The following is a 25,117-nucleotide window of genomic DNA, read 5'->3' as shown; positions in this document are numbered from 1 at the left end:
GCGTTAACGGAAAAAATCTGTTCTTTGGGAACATTTTATTTGTTTATTCAGCATTAACATATTTGCGACTTATCATGTTGAACTCATTATGATAATAAAAAAACATGTTCTGATTGCAGTAATGTTCCTCCTTTAGTTGTATAGAAACATAATTTCTTTAATAACCGGTTTGATGAGATGAATGGCTGGAGCACTGGGTAATCTTCACCTCCATCAGTACATGTGGTGAATGTCTGCTGATCAACAGGATGATGGAACTGCTGCTCCTCAACAGGACAGAGTGAGTTTTCATAATCTTCTGGACAGTGTTATAAGTACTCTGATCAAGTAATTAATTAAAACTGAACTAAAGTATGTTATATTGGAAATATATTACATGCTAATGTGTTGTTTTTTCTACTTAACAGTATATTAGTATATATTAGCAATGTAAAAAGGGCTTGAAAAGGGGAGTTATCACTGGCCACTTTATTAGGTACACCTTGCTAGTACTGGGTTGGACCTGGTTTTGCCTTCAGAAATGCCTTAATTCTTTGAGGCATAGATTCAACAAGCTGCTGGAAATATTCTCTAGAGATCTTATTACATGCTGAGATGGTACCATCACACAACTGCTGCATATTTGTCAGCTGCACATCCGCATTGCTCTGTTGGAATGAGTGTGTGTGTGTGTGTGTGTGTGTGTGTGTACATTCTTTTAGTGGAAGAATTGTTATTTTTAATTTGTCATTATGCATTATGTGCTGTGTAGATATGATTAGTTGTCAGGTCCATTGGTCTGATGAAATAATAATACTGCATCTTATAATACAGGATAAAAATGATGATTATATACAACACTTTAATGTTGTGGCTGACTAAACACAGAGATGGATACTGGATCTTGACCCTCAACTTGTCCCCAACTGGACATGTTGAAATATGGACCAGTTACTGTGCATTACTAATACTGTAACCTAAAAATGTTTTCTTCCAGGTGAATAAGATGGGATGCTGTTCAGAGACAGTGGATAAGCCAGCAGGCCCTATTTTATGACTCCATTCCCCCACCCACCTGCTACAATGCTGCCGCTCCCAGGATAAAGCCTGGAACTGAAATAACCTTTATTGACCTAACTTGCAGGTCAGTTGCATAGGGAATATGAAGACACAGCCTAACACTGACCTTTAGCCAGGACTCCAACTTACTAAATTGTGGCATAGTTTTAATTTTCAGAGACATGTAAATTTAGATATTTTAAAGTTATTATCCCAAAGAGCCAGTTGGAGATGATCCATATACATTGAAAAATCTATGCAAACCTCTTGTGTTTAAACCCCATTAACTAAAGAGTTTGGATGCTGTGTGAAACTTAAATAAAAACTGAATCCAACGATTTACAAATCTTTTAAAATCTTTTTAGTGTAAATAAAACAAAGACAACATATCAAATGTTGAAACTGAGAAATGTCATTGCTTTTGAAAAATGTGACTAAAATACATATGTTTGAAGATCTGTGCCACAGTAAAATAAAGTAGCGTAGCTCCTGATTCTGAGCACTAGAGGGAGTCAATGGTACAGTGATGGAGGTGATGGTACAGTTAAAATCAGGTCACATTTGATATTTTTCAAAGCTTCACTGAACAACATTCAGCAACTGTTTCAATGTGTAGTTAAACACCTTTTGTGTTTCTGTTGTGGAAACTTTGTACAGGAAGCAAAAAGATGTACTTTGTTATGAGGCTGCAGAGTTTAGATTGTGCTCAGCTGACACAGATTAGATCCCAGTGTCACTGTCACACTGCTGTTACTGTTAGAGGTGACAAGAGAACTGTACAGTCATTAAACCCAGTATTACTACTGTAACATGTCCGTCCACATCATTCTTTGGCTTTTGACACTTTCTTCACTAGTATGACTTCATAAAAAGAAGATCCTCCTCTTGGAGTCAGAGCCCAGTGCAGGGCCTCATTTAGAAAACTACATTATTCCAATTATTGTATGTTACTAACAATGATTATGTACTAATGTGTGTTTTGATCTGCTCTCAAACTATTTGATGTCTTTGTTGTATTTCTGTGTCCACAGAGATGAACAGGAAGTAGCCAAATGTCCTCAGTCAGAGTGTGGCATTGCTAATAATTAGGACACAGTCACCACTGTTGGCCACTCTCACAGTCAACTTCTTTATTTTCATGTTATCTGTGTTTAATCTATTTAACATTTATTAAAATTAAATAACTTTAACGTTTTTACTGTCCTCAGATCAGTTATCATAGTGTAAAGGCAACATCACATTAGTTTATGTATTTATTTAACAGCTGATTAATGACATCAGCCTTTCTTCTGTTTGTTAATGCATTATTCAGTAACCTAGTCCAGATTATGGTAATGTTTTCTAGTCCAGGGTTTGCAGAAATAATTTATTAGCCCACATATTTTAGGGAAATGACAAAAGTATTCACAGTATTCTTCTTTACTAAAATATAAAAACTTAAATATATATTCACAGGAGGAAATCATCTATCCAATATCTGTAACCGCTCATCTTGTTTAGGGTCTTGGTGTGCTGGAGCCTATCCCAGCTGTGAGAGGTGGGGTCCATCCTGGCCAGTGGATGCACCGGCCCAGAGCCCCAATGAATGCTGGGCCCCCCATAGGCCTGTTCAACAAGATTACAGATACAGATTATGGGGAATTTCTCAAAGATTAAAGAACATTGTTCACTAAGCTGTGAGATCACTGTGATCCTACCTCTATAGATGTTCACTCGATGAGTTTGGGGGCTGTGAAAGCAAAATTCAAATTTAGAAACTAACATGAACTAGTTAACTTAGATCTGTGTGAACTGTGCCCACGTGAAGTGTAAACTTAAGGCCGATTTATACTTCTCCATTGATACACGTTAACCCCGGCACAGACCTAAACAGATAATGGAATTATGGGTAACCAGCACTGTTTCTTGGTCTCTTTGAATATCCAGCCTGGGTTGACCACCTCCTCTGGCTTCCTGTAGAACTCACTAATGGTGATATGCTTCTGTGTCTAAAGGTCAGTGAATGTCTCACTTACTCAGATTTCATCTGTTATGTTTAGCTTTTTTGTTTTGTCTGTTTATTGACGACAGCTGTTTAACATTTTACACAAAAATGTATTTCCTGTTTTTCATTTAAACACAAATTGTTTGGGAACTTACAGCCTCACTTGATATTTTCATCTTAATACAGAGCAAGTGTTTTGTTGGTTTTTATACAATAACTAACCTGCTAAGAGCTAATTAACACTAAACACATCAGAGATTATACTTACAGACATTTGGTTATAAACTAGTTTTATATGTTAGTGTTGATCTGATGGTGGTGTTAGATAAAAGATTATCAAAGTTCATTTTTTTCTTCCTCATTCTTTGGTTTTATTTCTATGATCTTAACTACAGTGACTTATCTAGGTGCAGGGGTGTGATGTCTATTGGCCCATTTCGGATAATCCTGGCCTGAGCAGAGCAAAGACTGGCGGACTCTCCTCTAGGCATGATGACATCATCTAACTGAGGCAAAAGCAGATAGACCTTAGACTTCTCCTGGATTTTAAACAGTAAGGGTTGATATCTCTGGGTTATTTGAAATGGAGTTGAGCCAGTGTATCACCACGTCATTGTTGAAGGATTTCCACCTCAGACCATTTTTGCACAAGAACGGATTACCAACATAAAATATGTCCTCTCCTGTTGTTTTACCCTCCAAACTCTTGCAGAAAAGTGTCTTTACAGACATCATGTATCTCACAATAGCAATAAGCTGAGTTTCCACTGACATCTGTTGATTTTTTTTTGAGCTAGGATGAAAAGGATTCACTAAGTTTTCCCACAACTTGAGTAGTAGGTCTTCTTCTATGGGGAACTTTAGCATTAGCTTTAGCTTTAGCTGCGAGCAAAGACACCACATATGAAGCACTTGTGGGGGCATCACCCCATATGCTGTGGAGATCTTTTGGATCGTTTCTCGAGATGATCTGAAGTAATTTTTAATAAGACATTTTTCGTCTCAAAGCCTTTGAAGTTGAGGTTTGTTTGGTTTTTTGGTCATATTTGTTAAATATTAAAAAAAGATCTGCATGAAAGAATGTTGACTACTGTTTACCATGTACTGACTGCAGTGTTTGGACCAAACCAAAAGTTCTGCAACAAAATTCTGTTTGCTATGAATACTTGAAGTTAGTTTTTTTTTTTGTTTGTTCATTTTTACTCTAAAGATAATGTTTGACCTTTTTGTACGAAAAGCAGTTGATGGCCTCTGGGAGAAACCTGAAGTCTTCGGCTCTGTTGCTGACTGAACAATCAATCACATCTAAAAACAACTTTCTTTTTCATTTATATTTCATTACATGTTCTTAACTTGTATTCCCCGCCTCAAGTCTTGTCTTGTTAAACCTCAAACTTTCGGTTTTGAAAAGTGACACAAACAAAGCCTAGAATGTTGCTCAACAGGAATTCTGAGAATTCATTTAGCTTTTATCTCTACAAGGAAGTTTGGATTAACATATTTGCTTCTTTAAAAAAAACACCCTGTAAACAGTTTAAAATTAGACTTCCTGTACTGTACTTTAATTCATTACTATGAGTTGGGTATTTTCTTGTTGCCTATTTCTTCTACACTAATTTAATTTTACTACAACCTTTTTTTTTCTTTTTTTTTTTGATGGAAATACAGTCCAGCACCAGTATCATAACAACAAGAATCAGTAGAAAGAGTCAGAGAATCAGGATGGGAAGAAGATAATCAGTGAAGACTGGAAGCAAAGAAAATTTGTACCAGCTCAATTCTACTTGTACTAGGCTTAGGGTAAAGATTGCAGCCTTTACATTAAAACGTCATTTAGGGAGATGCACATTCACCAGGTTCATGATTGTCTTTTCTACAGTAACAGTAACAGTTGAATTTGTCTGCAGGTCCCATTAAATTCACAGATTTTAGGAGTTTGGAATTTGTCTTTGCAAATATCTATACAGAAACTGTGGTTACCCTTCAGGGTAACGTGAAACATATGGCCTTTATCCCCACAACTAAGATTTGACTGAAAGAGTGAAAAGACTGAAAACTAAAATGAAATTTAAAAATACAATAATCTCTGTGATTGATTGACGAACCCTCCCCTTAACCCCCTTTCTGTTTTCAGCAAAGGAGGGAGGAGACATCATTGTTAGAGTTACAGACAGTCCATCCTTCTCGATGATATAAACCCTCTGAACACTGACTCCTCTCTACTCTTTCTGCCTTCTCAGCATCACAGAGCTTCCTGACATTACAGCACAGGTAAGATTATTGTTGTTAGAAGCATCAAATGTTTGCAGATGTTAAGATCAGAATATGCAAAGATACATGGACTTAAAATACAAATAGTGAAGACTCAGTTGATATAATAACTTTGTTATCTTGGTAGATTAAGAGTTTCTAAGTTCTCTGTTTTGATGCAGTTAAGGTTTGCTTTTATAAAAAAAAGTAATTGAGCTGTGTGTCAAACACACAGTCAAACTCAGGAAGCAGTGGGGGAGGTAGAGGATCTGAAACAGAGAGACAACATGATGGCAAGATCAAAAAAGCACACGGTTTCAAAATAAAAGCACAACTGTGAATATCATGAAGATACCACAGACACATTTAGCTGTTGTAAACTAATGAAGCAACAAACAGATTATCGTGTGACAGTTGATTGTGTATATGCAACAAGTTCCCATCACACAGCATCAAATAGTGACGCCTCCCAAAGCGTCTAATTGAGATGCCTTTGTCCGTCCTTTGGCATTTCATATTGACACCACAAGTACACATTCATGTCACTATTGGATGCTTCAGAAACACCTTCATATAGACACAAGGTCTGTGTTAGGAAAAACTAATTCATATGTACACACAGAATAATACATCCATCATTTTTTATTTACACACAAGCAGATGAGGATATAGCAATGCCTGTTATTTTGTAAAAAGTTTGTAATGTAAAGAAGTGGAGTCATTTAAGGGGTTGGAACTTTTAGCTATAATGTGTTGCTAGTCTTTTGTCCGCATTTTACAATTTGTCCAGCCAAACGGTCATTTAGGTAGGTCCACTGCTCAAAACCTCCTTTCTTTTAACTTGTTATTACAAGGGCGGAGTTTCATGTTTTTTAAGGTTTTTTATTTTCTTTTTATCCAGAGATCAAAGGTCAAACACTGCAACTTCTATCACCCTAATTGTGTGGAACTCTCTGTCCCAGGCATCATCATGGCACCGTGAGTAACTTTAGGATAGTTGATCATTAAAACAACATTCAGTTGCATGTCTACACAATATATAAAAACAATTTTATTATAAATTGCTGGACTTTCTTGACCATGTGATATATGATCTTTAATAATGTTACAACTGTTATCACTAATATAACAAAATATGACTTTAATACCAACTAGTGCTTAAATATCTTGACACTAATACTAAAATGTTACCATAGCATAAACTTAAAACATCAGGAACATTAATGGAATATAACAAGATTTAAAGGAAGCAAATAAACCTCATTTGACTAAATGAAAAAATAGATCTACTAGTGTGCAAAGCTTCCTAAGGACTAACTGATTTACTAGCAGCCAGGGGTAGAGGAAAGGGTGATGAAGTGTTAGGGCTAAGTAGGGCATCAAATGGAGGGTTTTCAGAGGCAGCCTGAAAAACACTTTTAAAGTTACTATCGTTGGTGACTTTGGACTTTAAGCCAACTCTCGTTGACTCTGCAATGGACATTCTGGAAAGCAAGGAGAGGAAAACATCCCAGAGCGCTGTGTAGAGCTCGTTAGAGACACAGCAAACCTTCTCTACCATCAATCCTGCTTGCAAACGTACAGTTTCTAAATAGTAAACTGGATGACCTGCGCACATGGATCAATTACCAGTGGGACATTAGGAGCTGCTGTGTTTTGGTGATCACAGAGACGTGACTAGAGCCAATGCATCCCTGACTATGCCGTCACTCTGGACAAATACTCCATCTATTGGCACGACAGAACCAAGGCCTCAGGCAAGTCAAAGGGAGGAGGAGTGTGCTTTATTGTAACCTCACCAATAAAGTCAGACCCTTCAGGGTGACTTTAGTGCAGGAGGTACAGGTATCATCCATCAATCCCTCAGATGTTGGTTCGATCCCCAGCTCTTCCGGTCAAATGTCCAGTGTTGACCAGCTGCATAGCAGCTCCCACATCAGTGTATGAGTGTGTGTGTGATTGTGAGTGTGAATGGGTGAATAAGAAGCAGTGTGAAGCGCTTTGATTACCAATAAGTAGAAAAGTGCTATATAAGTGCAGAACATTTACCATTTACCTTCTACCTGCCCAGAGAATTCAGTACAGTCTTCCTCACAGCTGTTTACATCCCTCCCCAGGCTGATAAATCAAAGCCCTGGAAGAGCTGTACAGGATTATTAATGGACATGAAAGCATGCATCCAGATGCCGCTTTTATCGTTTTGTGGGACTTCGACAGAGCTAATATGAAGAAGGTTCTGCCAAAATACCATCAGCACATTTCTATTTCCTCCAGGGGAGAGCAGATTTTAGATCACTGTTACAGTTCATTCAAGGACTGCTAAAAAACCCTCCCGCATCCTGCTTTTGGTAAAGCAGATCACTGTGCCATCCTGCTGCTATGTTCATTCAAACAAAGGCTCAAACAGGAAAAACCAGTTCCCAGGGTCATTCACAATGGAACACGATGGCTGACGAGGCTTTACAGGTCTGCTTTTAAATAACTGACTGGCATATGTTTGAGGAAACAGCTAACTGTGAAATCAATGTGTACACAGACTCTGTCATAGGTTATATCAGTCAGTGCATTGGTGACATGGTACAAAAAAATGTCCATCTGGACTTTAATCAGAAGCCATGAATTGGACCAGAGATTTGTGCCAAACTTAAAGCACGAACTACTGCCTTCAAATCAGGAGACCTCAAGGCTTAAAAAGCAGCCAAATATGACCTCTGTAAATCTATAAGGTGCGCCAAGAGGAACTGCAGGGAAAAAGTGGAGGCTACTTACTACAGCCATGAACTAAGATGTTTGTAGAACAGATTTCACTGTATTAGAGACTATGAGGGCAAAAACTGACAAAATCATAACATGCCAAAATCTTCTGTAGTCAACACGAATACTCTGGAGCTGAAAACACTTTAGACAATGTAAAGAGCTCTTAGAGGAGAAAGTGTCCTTTCGGAATTTAAAATCTTTAACATGTTCAGTTAGAAGAGCTCCTCTACTTTCTCTCAAACTTCTGATTCACCATTTAAGCTACTTGAGTGTGATAAAAATATATCAGATATGAAATAAAGATCTGCGTGCAAACTGTATCTGCAGACAGGCAGTGGAAACAGAGTGCTTCTCATATACAAAATTACTTGTGTGATTTAAGTTGCAATGTCAAGTACTGTCAGTGTCATTCTTCTAAATAAATAAAATGAGTTGTAGCATATAGTATCGTTTTTATTGGCACAGTATCATGATACCTTTTTAGTATCCTGTTTTTGTTGTCAGTGTCTTCATTACTGCTGATGCTTCACCAATCCACCTGTCAATGTCAAAACAAAACTCCAAGATACTTAAAAGTCTTTCACTTAGGACAGCAACTTATTCATAACCTACAGCAATCTATTTTCTCACAGACAATCACAACCTTAGACTTGAAGGTGCTGACTCTCATCCCAGCCACTGTACATGAGCTGCAAACCACCACAGTGCGTTTAAAAGATTATGATCTGATTAAGCCATCAGAACCACATCGCTAGCAAAAAGCAGAGAATTGATTCTGAGGTCATTAAACCAGGCACTCTTCCGAAATTCTTACAAGGAGCTAGAAGCCTCTTGCACACCGTTTGTCTTTGTGACCTGACCTGAGCAGGTTGGGCTATTCTGCTTGTTTTCAATTCATGGGTGTTCTGCTGCTCATTCTGTCCTGACTGCAAAGCCACTGTCATCTACTCAGCAGCTGTGTATTAGACAACTTGGGATCAAGAACCAAAGAAACAGCCCAACTGCTAGGAGCTGTATATCAGCTTATGTCCCTTTCTGCTCCTGGGACCCCTCCTCCTGGTCCAAGAATGTGGTCTGAGTTAAGTACATCCACAACTCACTACCATCACTTGCTACAGGGTTGAAACCATTTCAGACTGTTTACGAATATCAACCACCACTGTTGAGAATAAGGAGGAGTCTTCAATTCCTTCTGCTCAAGCATTTGCACCTCACCTGGAGAAGATCCTGCCAGACCAGTCCATAGTCAGTTTATCAATACAAACAATCCGAAAACAAGCATCGAACTTCTGCATCCCGAAGAGGCAACACCTTGGTTGATCGATCCATTTCCCATCTCCGAAACCATCAACCCCGCAGCAGTTAAGCTGCGGCTCCCCAGACCCCTTACAGTACATCCTACATTCCTTGTCTCTTGCATCAAATCTGTCATTAACATTGACCCATTTGGTGCCATAAATCCCCCTGTTTCTTGATGTTTGGATTGAGATATATTGGATTGGGCATTTGAGCTTTTGACTGTTGTGTTTGAATTTTGGATATGGATTATTGGATCTTGTAAAAAGGACTACATTTTGTACCTAGGAATGTGGATTGTGGGCTTTGAATTGTTATTTTTGGAACTGTGGAATCCTGTATGCTTACTCACTGCTGCTTACTTGTATCAGGTTTTGTGACATCCTGTGTCACAAATCCTGTGACAACAGAGAGATACTCACCTGTAGAGTGAGCTCACCTGCAGCCTGCCACTAGCCTCAGTGACGCCACATTCTACTATTCATCATTCACCTCTTCTTAACTCATTTGATTACCAACCTTCTTACCTCATCACCTGCCTTCTCCATCTTGTCCAGCTCCTGATCCAGTCACTCATTATTCCAACCAAATTGTCTTTTTTATCTCTTGACTCTCTCATCCATAACAAATATGGTTTTTTCAGTTTTTTGAGGATTCACTACCCATGAGAATAATACCAAACATATCTGTCTCTCTCTGTTCTTAATGTCCAGTCTCCCCTCCTTCCAATCACTTAAACTTCACTCATCTTGGAGTGGAGCCATACTCAACCAACCAACCGACAGCCCCTCACCAACTCCCTGATTTCAACATTCAATACCTTCCTCACGTGTTCTGTATTCTTGGCTCCAGTACAAATTGCTAAAAAACATTTAAACATTTTGCCCCATCTTTTTTGTTCTCCTGCGTAGTTTCACAGAGTAGTACCTGAATTCATAGGAGACAAGATAATGTTGATAGCTGACATTGTCTGACTCACTGTACCTCTGTAGACATAGAGTCCACCCCTGTAAATCAGTCTTATCCCTTAAGCCCTGAGCTTACCCTCTGGTGTGCTTTGACCAATAACATACTTCTGCACAGCAAATATGCTTGCAGTGTCCATTCTGATTTGGTTTTAATAGCAACAGGGTCACCTGGAAGACCACTATGAATTGGCTCAATCAGGGTAATAAGATCTGTATTTTCTGCCCCAAAGTGTAAGAGGTAACTGCAATTGGAGGTACTCTCTTCTGAGATGTTTTCCATTATAGACGGAGCATGGTTTCTTTAAGTCATTCTGTCCAGCTTAGTGGGGAGAGCAGCATCTCAACAAATGCTTGTTAGCTTTAATACTAAAGTTTTCCCACTTTAACAGCATCTTTGGAGCTGGAGAAAAGGATGAGTTAGGGTGCTTATTGAGTCTGCTTTATGTCTCCTTACTGCTATAAAGGAGTGAAGTAATTTAGCTCATGGGCTTTGGTTTTCTGGGGTTCTGGGATTCTGGCCAACAACCTGGAATGAGCAGTCTTCAATGAACTATCAGACTTTCTCTCTCCGAACAACCTCCTCAATGTCAACCAGTCTTGCTTCAAGAGTGGTCACTTCACAGAAACGGCGTTCCTGATGGAATTCCTGTGGCCTTTGACACTGTGAACCATCATATCCACACTCTCTGACTTGGGCATCTCTGGATCAAATCTAGCCTGGCTTCAGTCTTGCCTATTGGGATGAACCTTCAACGTATCCTGACAGGGGCATTTTCTAACTCTCATAGCCTCTCTACCGGTGTGCAGCAGGGTTCAGTTATTAGTCCTCTTTTTTTTCTGTCTATACTACATGCCTGAGTTCTATCATCTGATCACATGGCTTTTCCTATCCCTGTTATGCTGACGACACACAGCTCTTCCTGTCCTTTCCACCGGAGGACTCCACTGTCTCATCACACATTTCTTCCTGTCTCTCTGACATCACTGCTTGGATGAAAGAGCAACATCTTTAGATTAACCTCTCCAAGACCGAAGTTCTTGTCTTCCCAGCCAGACTTTCAACACAACACAACGTTACAATCAACATTGGGTCTACAGTGATTGTCCCCACTAAGTCGGCCAGAAATCTGGGGCCATCATCAGTGACCAACTAAGCTTTACGGACCACATCTCCTCAGTCTCCAGGGAATTTTCCTCTACAAAATCAGAAAGATCAAACCCTTTCTTGGAATTTACAACCAGAGTCATTGTGCAGGTGCTTGTCATATCCCGTCGTGATTACTGCAACACCCTGTTAATGGTTTTACTAGTATGCACGATCAAACCCCTGCAGATGATCCAAAATGTGGCAGCTCCCCTCATTTTTAATCAGCCATGAAGGACTCATGTCACACCACTCCTCAGATGTCTACACTTGCTTCCTGTGAGTGCCTGCATTAGGTTCAAGGCTCTGTCTCTTGCCTAAGGAAAGGTCAACTTAACAGTTCCTTCTTACCTCAACTGCCTCATTCAGGTCTACAATCTCTACCGTCTGCTGTGCTTTGCCCATAAACAACATCTGGTGGTCCCAGCACTGCACAGAAGACATTAATCAAAACTCTTCAGCTTAGTGATCCCCCGATGGTAGAACGAGCTACCAAACTGTAGCATTGCATGGTCAAGCAGCTTCACTCTCAATTTCTAAAAAACAGCTTTAAAAAGAACTCTTCCGCACCTTCCTATGCACTTAATTATATAAAAAAAAAACTTGCTTTTTTGTTTTTTATGTTTATTACTCGTTGACTTAGATTTGTGCTGCCTTGCACCTCCTTTGTAATTTGTTTTGGATAAAAGCTTCTGCTAAGCTCGGCTTCACCTTTATGTCAGTATTTTCAACAGTTGTCAAATGATGAAAGCTGGCAGATAGTTGGCAGGTCCTTTTAATTTCACTCGAAGCTAATTGCCAAGGTTGATCACATGTCTTGTATAGAGGGTAGAGGGCAAGTGTGCAAGGATTAGGAGCAGAGACAAGTTAAGGGAAGCATCCACTTTGAGGTGATACTCATGCTGAGATTCTTCAGGGGGCAAGAGATTAATAAAAGCAACGCTCAGCAATATGTCCAATATTCTTCCTTTGTCAGGTTGGGAAATGAGGGCCCTTCTACCTTTCTAAACCACTGCTGTATGTGAAAACACTGCTGTTGAAAGAGAAATGGCTTATCCTTTTAGGGAGGTGCTGTAACCAATCCAGCTGTTAGTGAACCTTTAGAGTAGACCCTGAACAGGTTACCAGCCTATCAACCAGGGCTGTACAAGACTAAAAGGGTAAAAGCAAGTACATAAAGATAAAATGTGTTTTAAGGAAACTCAATTCTTCTTTTTTTTTTTTTCCTTATACAGAGTATGTAACAAATACAAGGACACCATCTCCAAAAGTGTTGTTGTCCATTCAGGATCTCCTGCTGTATACCAGCTGAGACCAAAGAAGGAAAAGGTCGGGACACTAATAAAAATGACTGTTGGTGAAAAGTGTCTAAGCAATAAAAATAAAAACATTTTACCTGTGGGTGAAACAGGAGCAGGAAAATCTACTCTGATCAATGCTCTGATGAATTACACCATGGGAGTTGATTTTGAAGACAATGTCTGGTTTGAGATCATAGAGGACGAGAAGAGAAGTCAGTGTGAAAGTCAGACATCAGATGTGATGGTGTACGAGATCTTTGGTTTTGAAGGTAAAACTCTGCCCTACTCTCTGACCATCATTGATACTCCTGGATATGGAGATACCAGAGGGATTGAACACGATCTCATTGTCAGTCAAAGATTGTTTGACTTGTTCCGCACAGAGAATGGAGTTCATGAAATTCATGCAGTGTGTCTGGCACTGAAAGCAAGTGAGAATCGAGTGAGCAGTCGGCTAAGGTACATATTTAATTCAATTGTGTCTCTTTTTGGAAAAGACATGGAGAAGAAAATTGTTGTCCTTGTTACATACTCAGATGGAATAACCCCTGAAAATGCCCTTAAAGCTCTTGAAGCCGCAAACATTAAATGTGCCAAAAATGAGAAGAATCAACCTGTTCACTTTATGTTCAATAACCGTCAGAGCACACCCAGAACAGAGGACAATGTGCTTGGGTTAGAGAATGCATGGAGGGTAACCAAGAGAGGAATGGAGCAATTCACAAAATTCCTGAAGGGATCTAGAGCTCAAACTCTGGAGAAAACATTTGAGGTTCTGAATTCACACATCAGAATTACATCCTGTGTAAACAACCTGCAAGACAAAGTCAAACTGATCGAACTAAAACAGAGAGAGATCGAACAGATTCAGGAAGTTCTGAGGAAACATGAACAAGAGATGAAGAAGAACGCAAATTTTGCTGTAGAAGTTGAGGAGGTCTACAAGGTTCCAGTAGAAATCAGTGGTGGGATGTGGGGGATGGTGTTTTTTAAAGGGGGCGTCTGCTGCACTGTCTGTGAGGAGAACTGTCACTATCCTGGATGTACAATGTCTCTGTCTCCTAAAGACTGTAAGGTCATGAGAGGAGGCCGCTGTACTGTTTGTACAGGGAGGTGTCCTGTGTCAGTTCATGTGAAAGAAAAATGGAGGTACATGGCCAAGACTAAAAAAGTAAAAAGGACCGAAACAGAAATGAAAGCAAAGTATGAAAAGAACAAGTTAGAAACTAAGAAGAAGTTGACCCTTTTGGAAAATCTTCAGAAAGAGATGGAAGCACTCAAAGAAGCGAAGAATCAGTTTCTTGAAGAGTCGTACCAACATGTTGTCAGTCTGGAGCAGATTGCCCTAAATGTCAATTCAGTGTCCACATATGTCCACCTGGACTTTCTTATTGAGAAGATGAAGGAGAAAGGAGACACACAGAAGGTCCAGAAACTGGAGGAAATCAAAAGTCACGTGGATACAGGAACCATGGAAGCACTGCAGTACATGTTTGGTAGCCTTGGTGATAAAGTTAAAGCTTTTGGAAAAGCAATGTTTAAAGGAATTGTAAAGACCTGAAAAATGTCTTTTAACCAGGAAACCAGCAGAACGATGTCTGCATTTCTGACTTAAACCATCATATTATATTTCTTTAGTTTATCATTCAAACAGTAAGGTTATGTATTATAAAATATACAGTATGAAATGTGAAATGTATCATTCCAGCAAACTTCAACCTCTTTGGACATAACAATGATTGAATTTTATATTAACTGCATTAATATAAAAATGTTTAGCAGTATCAAAAACTCACAAAGTATCTAACCCACCACTACCGACATTTTCCAGTTGATTGTTTTCTAAATATCAGCATGTTGTAAGAATTTAAAAAAACCTAATCAATTTAATGGTAGTTGTTTTGGGGGGGAAAAAAGGAAAATGTTTGTGTATTTCCCTTCTACGGTACATTGTATTCTACACCACTGATTATAATCTGCCTGTGAAATTTATTCACAGGTTTTCACCATTTATTTTTGTACTACACTGCAGATACAGCAACTATTAACTGGGTTAATTTTCTGGGAGAGTGAGAGAGAAAAATATCACATTTACATGAGCAGAACACTATTAAGTTTATCAGTAGGCACGTGAGAGAGTGCAGAAGGTTATTTGGTCTCATAAGAATAAATGGTAAATTAACTTGGACTTTACTAGTTTACACTGCTTCTCATTCACCCATTTGCACTCACTCTTTTACTTTGTAGAATCCTGTTTTCATGTAGACAATAAAGTTGTTTTTTGTTGTATTAAAAATACCAAATGATGTATCAAATGAATACCTTTTGATGTTCCCGATAGGCCAATTTATGCACCTTCAAGCCAGAGGCCTTACTTGCAAGTACAAGTACTTACATTTGAGTACTTGCCAATAATGAATACCGAGTCCTGATATAATTCAATTCAATTTCAATTCAATTCAACTTTATTTATATAGCGCCAATTCACAACAAAGTCATCTCAGGGCACTTTACAGAATAAAGTCAAGATTATAAAGATGTATAAAGAGAACCCAACAATTCCCCCTTAAACAAGTCACAGGCAACAGTGGAGAGGAAAAACTCCCTTTAACGGAAGAAACCTCCTGCAGAACCAGGCTCAGGGTGGACGGCCATCTGCCTCGACCGGTTGGGGTGAGTGGAAAGGGGAGAGAGAAAACAACAGAGCAACAAAAAGCAACAACAAAACATCGGGCAGATTGGTGGGACCAGTAGCTGCACACTGGAAGACACACAGCTTCAAAGCCAGGGACACCTGCAGGAAGGGACAGAGAGAGGGGGACAGAGAAGGACAAAGACAACTACGGGAGAGAACACACAGAGTTAATGACATACAGTGGTGACAATTGCGGGGTGAGAGGAGAGGAGAGATGGTCAAGAGGAGGAAAGGAGCTCAGTGCATTGGGGGGTGGGTCCCCCAGCAGTCTAAGACTATGGCAGCATAACTATAACTAACTATATGCTTTATTAAAGAGGAAGGTTTTAAGCCTAGACTTAAAAGAAGAGAGGGTGTCTGCTTCCCGAATCTGAACTGGGAGCTGGTTCCACAAGAGAGGAGCTTGATAGCTAAAGGCTCTAGCTCCCATTCTACTTTTGGAAATTCTGGAAACCACAAGTAGGCCTGCATTCTGAGAGCAAAGCGGTCTACTGGGATGATATGGTGCTATGAGATCTTCTATATATGATGGAGCCTGACCATTCAGAGCTTTATATGTAAGAAGCAGGGTTTTAAATTCTCTTCTACATTTAATGGGAAGCCAATGGAGAGAAGCTAGTGAAGGTGAAATATGATCTCTCTTGCTAGTTCCAGTCAGCACTCTTGCTGCAGCATTTTGGATTAATTGCAGGCTCTTTAGGGAGTTACTGGGGCATCCTGAAAGAAGGGAATTACAGTAGTCCAACCTAGAGGTAACAAATGCATGGACCAGTTTTTCGGCATCACTTTGAGACAGGATGCTCCTAATTTTGGCAATGTTCCGTAGGTGGAAGAAGGCTGTTCTAGAGATTTGTTTTATATGTGAGTTAAAGGACAAATCCTGTTCAAAAATAACTCCAAGGTTCCTTGCAGTAGTACTGGAGGCCAGACTTATGCCATCTAGAGTAACAATATGGTTGGACATCATATCTCTGAGATTTTTGGGCCCAAATACTATGACTTCAGTTTTGTTTAAAAGTAAACAATTGTGGGACATCCAGGTCTTTATGTCTTGTAGGCTTGAAGCTTTATTAACTGATTATTTTCATCTGGTTCCATAGATAAATATAGCTGGGTATCGTCAGCATAACAGTGGAAATTGCAGTGTTTTCTAATTATGTTGCCTAAAGGAGACATATATAAAGTAAAAAGTATTGGTCCTAACACAGAGCCTTGTGGAACTCCATAGCTAACCTTTGTGTGTATGGAGGATTCGTCATTAACATGAACAAATGTAAATTTATCAGACAGATAAGATTTAAACCAACCTAGTGCAGTTCCTGTAATTCCAATTTCATGTTCCAGTCTCTGTAATAAAATGTTATGATCAATGGTATCAAATGCAGCACTAAGATCTGACAGAACAAGTATAGAGATGAGTCCAGTATCTGAGGCCATGAGAAGATCGTTGGTGACTTTTACCAGTGCTGTTTCTGTACTATGATGAACTCTAAATCCTGAGTGAAAGTCTTCATACAAATTATTCCTGTGAAGGTGATCACATAATTGTTTTGCAACTACTTTTTCAATTATTTTAGAAATAAAGGGGAGATTACAAAAGGAAGGCAGTGAATCAGAGGAGCCAACCTCCATGGTACAATTCACAAATGCACGGCTTAAAGCAGGTGTCACGAAAGTTAGAGAGGAAGTGGCGTTCCACTAATTTAGAAAAATTCCGGTTAGCCTGGAAAAACAGTCTAAAAATGTACAAAAAAGCTCTCCGTGATGCCAGAACAGCGTATTATTCCGCACTAATAGAGGAAAACAAGAACAACCCCCGGTTTCTGTTCAGCACTGTAGCCAGGCTGACAAAGAGCCATAGTTCTGTTGAGCCTAGTTTTCCTTTAACTCTGAGCAGCAATGACTTTATGACTTTCTTTACTAATAAAATTGTAGCCATTAGGGAAAAGATTCAGCAGATCCTCCCTACAAATATTACAGATAGATCTTCATGTACAACAGATTTAGAATCCTCGATAAGGCCCCAATCCCTGTTAGACTGCTTTTTACCCATAGATCTCTCTGAGCTAACTTCAATTATTACCTCATCTAAACCAACAACCTGTCTGCTAGACCCTATTCCAACTAAGCTGCTCAAGGAAGCTTTACCCTTAATAGATACATTCATATTAGATATCATCAATCTATCTTTACTGCTTTTCACCCATAGATCTCACTGAGCTAAATTCAACTATCGCTTCTTCAAAACTAACAACTTGTCTTTTAGACCCTGTTCCAACCAAATTGCTTAAAGATGTTCTACCTTGAATAGACACATTCATATTAGACTGGATTAACCAACATTTATATTTACATTTAGTCATTTAGCAGACGCTTTTATCCAAAGCGACTTACAAGTGAGGTACAAGGCAGCAAAAATCTAAGTCAAGGAGAAAACATCAAAGCAAAGTCCTATCAGAAAAGTGTTCACAGTTCACGAGATACAAGTGCAAGAGAGCAGAAAGGGTTTTTTTTTGTTTTGTTTTTTTTGGTTTTTTTTTTTGAAGAATTAAGTGCATAGGAAGATGCGGAAGAGTTCAGTTTTCAGCAGTTTTTTCAATATTGGGAGAGAATCAGCTGAGCGTGCAGCGTCTGGTAGCTTGTTCCACCATCGTGGGATCATTGCGCTGAACAGTTTTGCTTGGTGTCTTCTATGCGGTGCTGAGACCACCAGATGTCGTTCGTCTATCTTTAGAACCAGGCTATGTACCAAAGGCCTATAAAGTTGCTGTAATCAAACCATTACTTAAAAAACCCTGTTTTGATCCAGGTGATTTAGCCAACTATAGACCAATATCAAATATCCCGTTTATTTCTAAAATCCTTGAAAAAGTAGTTGCAAAACAATTATATGATCACCTTTACAGGAATAATTTGTATGAAGACTTTCAGTCAGGATTTAGAGTTCATCATAGTACAGAAACACCACTGGTAAAAGTCTCCAATGATCTTCTCCTGGCTTCAGATAATGGACTTGTGTCCGTACTCGTCTTACTAGACCTTAGTGCCGCATTTGACACCATTGACCACAACATTTTATCACAGAGACTAGAACATGGATTTGGGATTAAAAGAACCACACTGCATTGGTTTAAATCTTATCTGTCAGACAGATTCCAACTTGTTCATGTTAATGATGACTCCTCTTTCTGCACAAAAGTTAGTTATGGAGTTCCACAGGGCTCTGTGTTAGGACCAATACTTTTCAATCTGTATATGTCATCTTTAGGCAAAATTATTAGGAAACATTCCATAAACTTCCACTGCTACGCCGATGATACCCAGCTGTATTTATCTGTGAAACCAGAAGATACTAACCAATTAGTCAAACTTGAAGCATGTCTAAAAGGCATAAAGACCTGGATGTCCTACAATTTCCTACTTCTAAATTCAGACAAAACTGAAATCATCCTCTTTGGGCCTAAAAACATGAGAAATATGCTGTCTAACAATTTAGTTACTTTAGATGACATAACTTTGGCCTCCAGTACTGCGGTGAGGAACCTTGGAGTTATTTTTGACCAGGATTTGGCGTTTATGTCACATATAAGACAAATCTCTAGAACAGCCTTCTTCCACCTACGGAACATTGCTAAAATTAGAAGCATCCTGTCTCAAAGTGATGCCAAAAAACTGGTCCATGCATTTGTTACTTCTAGGTTGGACTACTGTAATTCCCTATTTCTGGGGTGTCCTAATAACTCTCTAAAAAGCCTTCAATTAATCCAAAACGCTGCAGCAAGAGTGCTGACTGGATTAGGGAAGAGAGATCATATTTCACCTTCACTAGCTTCTCTTCATTGGCTTCCCATAAAATCTAGAATAGAGTTCAAAACCCTCCTCCTTATATACTAAGCTCTTAATGGTCAAGCTCCATCATATTTAAAAGATCTCATAGTTCTGTATCGCCCGATTAGACCACTTCGATCCCAGAATACAGGCCTACTTGTGGTTCCCAGAGGCAAAGCCTGTAGCTATCAAGCTCCTCTCCTGTGGAACCAGCTTCCAATCCAAATTCGTGGAGCAGACACCCTCTCTACTTTAAAGACTAGGCTTAAAACTTTCCTTTTTGATAAAGCTTATAGTTAAAACTGCTCACTCAACCTGAACTAGCTTTTCTCTATACATTTATTTGTCACCACTGTATGCCATTAATTCTGTGTCCTACCAACTTGTACAATGCTTTGTTGTTGCTTTTTTGTTGTTTCGTTTTGTTGTTGTTTTGTTGTTGCTTTTCATTGCTCTTTTCTTTTCTTTCTCCACTTTCCACTAACCCCAACCGGTCAAGGCAGATGGCCGCCCACCCTGAGCCTGGTTCTGCTGGAGGTTTCTCCCATTAAAATTAAAGAGTTTTTCCTCTCCACTGTTGCCTAGGGCTTGTTCAAGGGGGATTTGTTGGGTTATCTTTATACATCTTTATAATCTTGACTTTATTCTGTAAAGTGCCCTGAGATGACTTTGTTGTGAATTGGCGCTATATAAATAAAGTTGAATTGAAATTGAATTGAATTGAATTAGATATTGGTCTGTAATTGGCTAAAACAGCTGGGTCAAGACAGGGTTTTTTAAGTAGTGGTTTAATCACAGCTACCTTATAGGCCTGTGGTACATAACCTGTTTCTAAAGATAGATTGATGATATCTAATATGAATGTATCTATTAAGGGTAAAGCTTCCTTGAACAGTCTAGTTGGAATAGGGTCTAGCAGACAGGTTGTTGGTTTAGATGAGGTAATAACTGAATTTAGCTCAGAGAGATCTATGTGTAAAAAAACAGTCTAAGAGGGATTGGGGCTTTATCGATGATTCTAGCACTGCTGTACATGAAGATCTATCCGTAATATTTGGCGGGAGGATCTGGTGAATTGTTTCTCTAATAGCTACAATTTTATTCATAAAGAAAGTCATGAAGTCTTTGCTGCTCAGAGTTAAGGGAAAAGTAGGCTCAACAGAACTCTGGCTCTTAGTCAGCCTGGCTACAGTGCTGAACAGAAACCAGAGGTTGTTCTTGTTTTTTTCTATTAATGATGAATAATATGCTATTCTGGCATCACAGAGAGCTTTTTTGTACATTTTTAAACTATTTTTTCAGGCTAAATGAGATTCTTCAAAATTTCTGGAATGCCACTTCCTTTCCAACTTTCGTGTTGCCTGTTTTAAGTTGCGTGTTTGTGAACTATACCATGGAGATCACCTCTGCTGGTTTACTGCCTTCTTTTTCAGAGGGGCAACACTATCGAGTATTGTACGTAGTGAGGCTGCAGAATTGTCAACAAGATAATCTACTTGTGCAGGAGTAACATTAAGGAGACTACTTTCCATTGTATTAACATATGGTGAAGCAAATGATGAAGAAATAATTTCTTTAAATTTGTTGACAGCTTTTTCACTTAAGCATCTGCTATAGTGGAATTTTTCCCTAACTGCTATATAGTCTGTTATTGTAAATTCAAATGTTATTAAAAATGGTCAGATAGAATAGAGTTGTGAGGAAATATGGTTAAATTATCCGCTTCAATTCCATACGTAAGGACAAGGTCTAACGTGTGACTAAAACAGTGGGTGGGTTTATTTACATTTTGGGAAAAACCAATTGAATCTAATAATGAATTAAACGCAGTGCTCAGACAGTTACTGTCAGCATCTACATGAATGTTAAAGTCACCCACTATAATGACTTTATCTGTACTAAGCACTAAATCAGATAGAAAATCAGAAAATTCAATCAAAAACTCTGAATAAGGGACTGGAGGACGGTACACGATAACAAATAATAGTGGTTTTTGAGTTTTCCAGTTTGGGTGTGAAAGGTTAAAAGTAAGACTCTCAAATGAGTTATAACTATGTTTAGGTCTAGAAATTATTGATAAGCTACAATGGAAGATTGCTGCAACTCCTCCACCTCAGCCTGTGCTTCTAGGAACATGATAATTAATATGACTTTGGGGGTTTGACTCATTTAAACTGACATATTCTTCCTGCTGCAACCAAGTTTTCATGCGGGTGTACATGTCGTCACTGGTCAGATTTGGCAGGGGACCAGAGAAAATTACGGAGTCCGACATTGTTTTGGCAAAGTTACACACCGATTCAACATTCATTTTAGTGATCTCCGATTTGCGTAATCGGGCGTCATTAATTCCCACGTAAATAATAATATTACTGTATTTACGTTTATCCTTAGCCAGGAGTTTCAAATATGATTCAACGTTGCCCGCTCTGGCCCCAGGAAGACATTTGACTACGGTCGCTGGAGTCTGAAACTTCACGTTTCTGACTATGGAGCTGCCAATTACCAGAGTGGGTTTGTCAGTGGATGTGTCGCTGAGTGGGGAAAATCAATTAGAAACGTGAACCGACTGGTGGTGAACCGACTGGTGGTGAACCGACTGGTGGTGAACCTCAGGTGTCTGCTTAGCATTAGATCTCTTACGAACCGTCACCCAGCCGGACTGGCTTCCCGGCTGCTCGGGAACTGCCGGGGGACAGCTAGCAGGGGCTACGCTAGGTCGGCCCGCACCAGCTACCGGGGCCTGACTAGCTGAGTTGTTTTCCATGGTGCGGAGCCGTGCTTCCAATTCCGTGAGCCTCGCCTCCAAAGCTGCAAAAACCTTACACTTATTACATAAACCATTATCACTAAAGGAGGCAGAGGAAAAACTGAACATGAGACACACCGAGCAAGTGAGAGAAGGAGAAACAGAGGGAGACAGAGAAGCCATTGCTAATGGATAACCGCTAAGCTAACGAAGCTAATATAAGTGAAATGTGGAATTTGCAAACTTTAGCTGGTTATGTTTTGCAAAAGCAGGTGCTTGTGTAATACAAGCGTATGTTACGACTCAAGTATTAATTCTTGTGTGAAGAAAACACTTATTTAAGTAAAAATAACCGCTACAATTAAACAGTAAACAGTCCTTCGGTAGAAACCCAAAAGAAACAGGAAGTGACACAATACGCTTACCGCACGAGGACAGAATGGAACCATAAGAGCCCAGTCAGCTAAAAGCTAGTCTCAAGAAGAGTGGCTTCAGTTGCTTTTTAAAAGAATCAGCAAAATCAGCCACACACAGACACAGAGACAGGGGCAGGGTGTTCCACAGTCTGGGAGCCACTGACTGAAAAGAAAGATCCCCCAGAGTTTTAAAATGGGTTTTAGGGACCACGAGCAGATTTTGACTTCTAGGTCAACAGGTCAGAGATGTACCCAAGAGCCTGGTCATGAAGGGCTCTATGGGAGAACACCAGAATTTTAGAAGAAATTCTATATTTGTTTGGTAAAGCAACAATCTGGAGCAACAATCAAAGTTTCTGTCTTTTTTGGGTTTAGTTGCAGGCACTTATTGCCCAACAACTCCTTAATACAAGACAGACATTCCAACAAGTTAGACAACAACTTCCGACTCTCTGAAAGAACAACATAACTGAATATCATCACCATATAAGAAATAAGACACATGATTAAAACGCTGAATAATACAAGGAAGAGGTTTCATATACAGTAAAAACAGCAACAGACCTAAAACTGATCCCTGTGGTACTGTACACGATGTCAGACATGATTGCAACAGAAGTTCTATCAGTAAGATACAAAGAAAACCACTGAAGTACAGAAGCAGACAACCCAATGACATTTTGGAGACAATTTATCAAAATTCTGTGGTCAACTGTATCAAATGCTGAGGTTAGATCCAGTAAAACCAGCACTGTGTACTGGCTGGAGTCCGTCGCCATCAAAATGTCACTTGACAGTTTGAGAAGGGCTGTGTCTGTTCAGTGCATTTTGCAGAAACCTGACTTAAACTTGAATGAAAGATTTGATGATGATGCAGAAAAGTGGAAAGTTGTTGGGCTACCACTTTTTCTAAAATTTTGGACATGAAAGGCAGTTTAGATATGGGTCCGTTATTGGGTCACAAGGATCCAGGTTTGGCTTTTTAAGAATGACGTTCACTACAGCTTGTTAAAAGAGGAGGGGACCGTGCGAGTAGACTGAGACAAATTTTTCATATTTACCAGACAAGGACCAAGTGAATCAGTGACAGTCCAAAGTAAAGTGGTTGGGACAATGTCAACAGGGCAGAAGAAGGTTTTTTTTTTGGAAACTGCAGAACCCCCATAGTGACATCTGAGAGAGAAAAAACTCTTGTGTCCACAACTAATTAAGGTCTGGGAATGAGATAATTCATGTTCTAATTAAGAGAGGGTGACTGCAGTAAAGTTAGTCTGCAGCTGGATTTCAGTCTCTCTGTCTGTCTGACATCACACAGAGATATGACTAAGGTTTACTGACACTGTCTCCTACAAATTATGAGCCTATAAAACTAAACTGCAAACGAGATTACATTTTCGAGTTAATCTTTATGTTATGACGTGACATATTTTTTGAATGAACGAAATAGTTTTTTTCTTTTATCAAAGAAAACTGAGTTGGCAGCGTGTGATTGAGGAGGGTGGTCGGTGTACAAAGCACAGGACTGTCAAGCAGAAGACCTGAGTTTGGTTCCTAAGTCCTGTGTCTGTTTAGGCAAGAAATCCACTGACGTTAGGATTAGAAAAAGATGGATGTGGATGTATTTAGAAGTGGTAAAACACATTGTTTGTAAAATGACAATTATATTATTTTGTATTACACCAGCATCTTCCTCATAACCAGCTCTGGTGTCATGCTGAGTTTTTTTTTTTTTTTTCTGAAGTACACTATAGCCTCCTTGGGTAACGCTTATGTTGAACTTGATTTGCAGAGGGAAAAAAAAATAGTGGTTGAACTGATGCGTGACCCTCAGCAGGAAGCAGGTTACCGCAAAGAAAATGACCAGATTCATTAATTTCCCACCTCTCAGCATGAATCCATGGAGCCACTGATGCTCTGATGAATCACAAATGTTATCCCAGCATTCAGACTTACTTTCTCAGATGGTCTCTCGTGCATATGTCCTAAAGGACCTGGTCAGAATTAAACTGAATGTTTAAATTTTTCCCCCTGTTTTTGCTGCAGATGGAGATTTCTACTTCACTATTGCTCATCATTCAAAAGTCCAGGGTAATTTGACTGTGCAGACCTGGGGCTGTCAGAAGGACCGTGCCAATTCCTCTTGTGGAGGCAAATACAATGTCTACAATATTGGATTTGTAAGTACTATGATGGGCAGCTGGAAACCTACCAGTGATCATTCTAAATGGTGTGTAACAACAGACACAAATAATTATTGGACTTGTATCACTGATGTGAACAGATCACAAAGCCAGTTTGGGAGGCGTGGGGGGGCTCTGTGTAACAAGAATAAAGATCTAACAGAAAAATTCAAGAAATGTATAAATGATACAGAAGAATGTTTAAGTCCAGTACCACAGGTTTCTGAATGTAAGACAGACACTGACTCTGAATGAAGCAGGATTCACTATAAATTCAGCTTTTTCTCTGTTGTGATTTCTGTGTTTTTAAATACTTTTTCTTTCTGTATATCGGTAAAAGTGGGTAATGGAAATATACTGAAATGGGCTGATGGATTTCATTAGTGAGCACATACCAGCCAATCAGAAACCAGCATTTTTGGTTGTTTTAATCTAATTAACCAAATGTCTGAGTTGGAGAAATGAAATAAAATCATCATCCTCTTTACTTCTGTCTTCAGTCTGATCTCTC

At 39.3% G+C, this 25,117-nt stretch overlaps 1 protein-coding gene across 2 annotated transcripts; it reads left to right on the top strand.

Annotated features, from left to right (window-relative positions):
• The first annotated feature begins 226 nt into the window (after positions 1-226).
• On the top strand, positions 227-24,617 carry LOC137104144 (uncharacterized). Of its 2 annotated transcripts, none has more exons than XR_010911641.1 (7): positions 227-280; positions 977-1,123; positions 2,965-3,032; positions 3,418-3,575; positions 5,157-5,293; positions 6,174-6,250; positions 24,470-24,617. XR_010911641.1 is itself a non-coding variant. In XM_067485023.1 (7 exons), exons 6-7 carry the CDS (start codon positions 6,243-6,245, stop codon positions 14,297-14,299), a joined length of 1,635 nt encoding a protein of 544 aa, XP_067341124.1. In that variant the 5' UTR covers positions 227-280; positions 977-1,123; positions 2,965-3,032; positions 3,418-3,575; positions 5,157-5,293; positions 6,174-6,242; the 3' UTR covers positions 14,300-15,296. The 2 variants fall into 2 exon arrangements, 1 of the variants encoding a protein (XP_067341124.1); XM_067485023.1 differs by lacking the exon at positions 24,470-24,617 and adding an exon at positions 12,673-15,296.
• The last annotated feature ends 500 nt before the right edge of the window (positions 24,618-25,117 follow it).

Source organism: Channa argus, chromosome 18 (assembly GCF_033026475.1).
Source record: "Channa argus isolate prfri chromosome 18, Channa argus male v1.0, whole genome shotgun sequence".
NCBI classification, from domain to species: Eukaryota; Metazoa; Chordata; class Actinopteri; order Anabantiformes; family Channidae; genus Channa; species Channa argus.
Note: the sequence above shows the minus strand (reverse complement) of the source record. Positions and strands in the feature narration are given on the sequence as shown.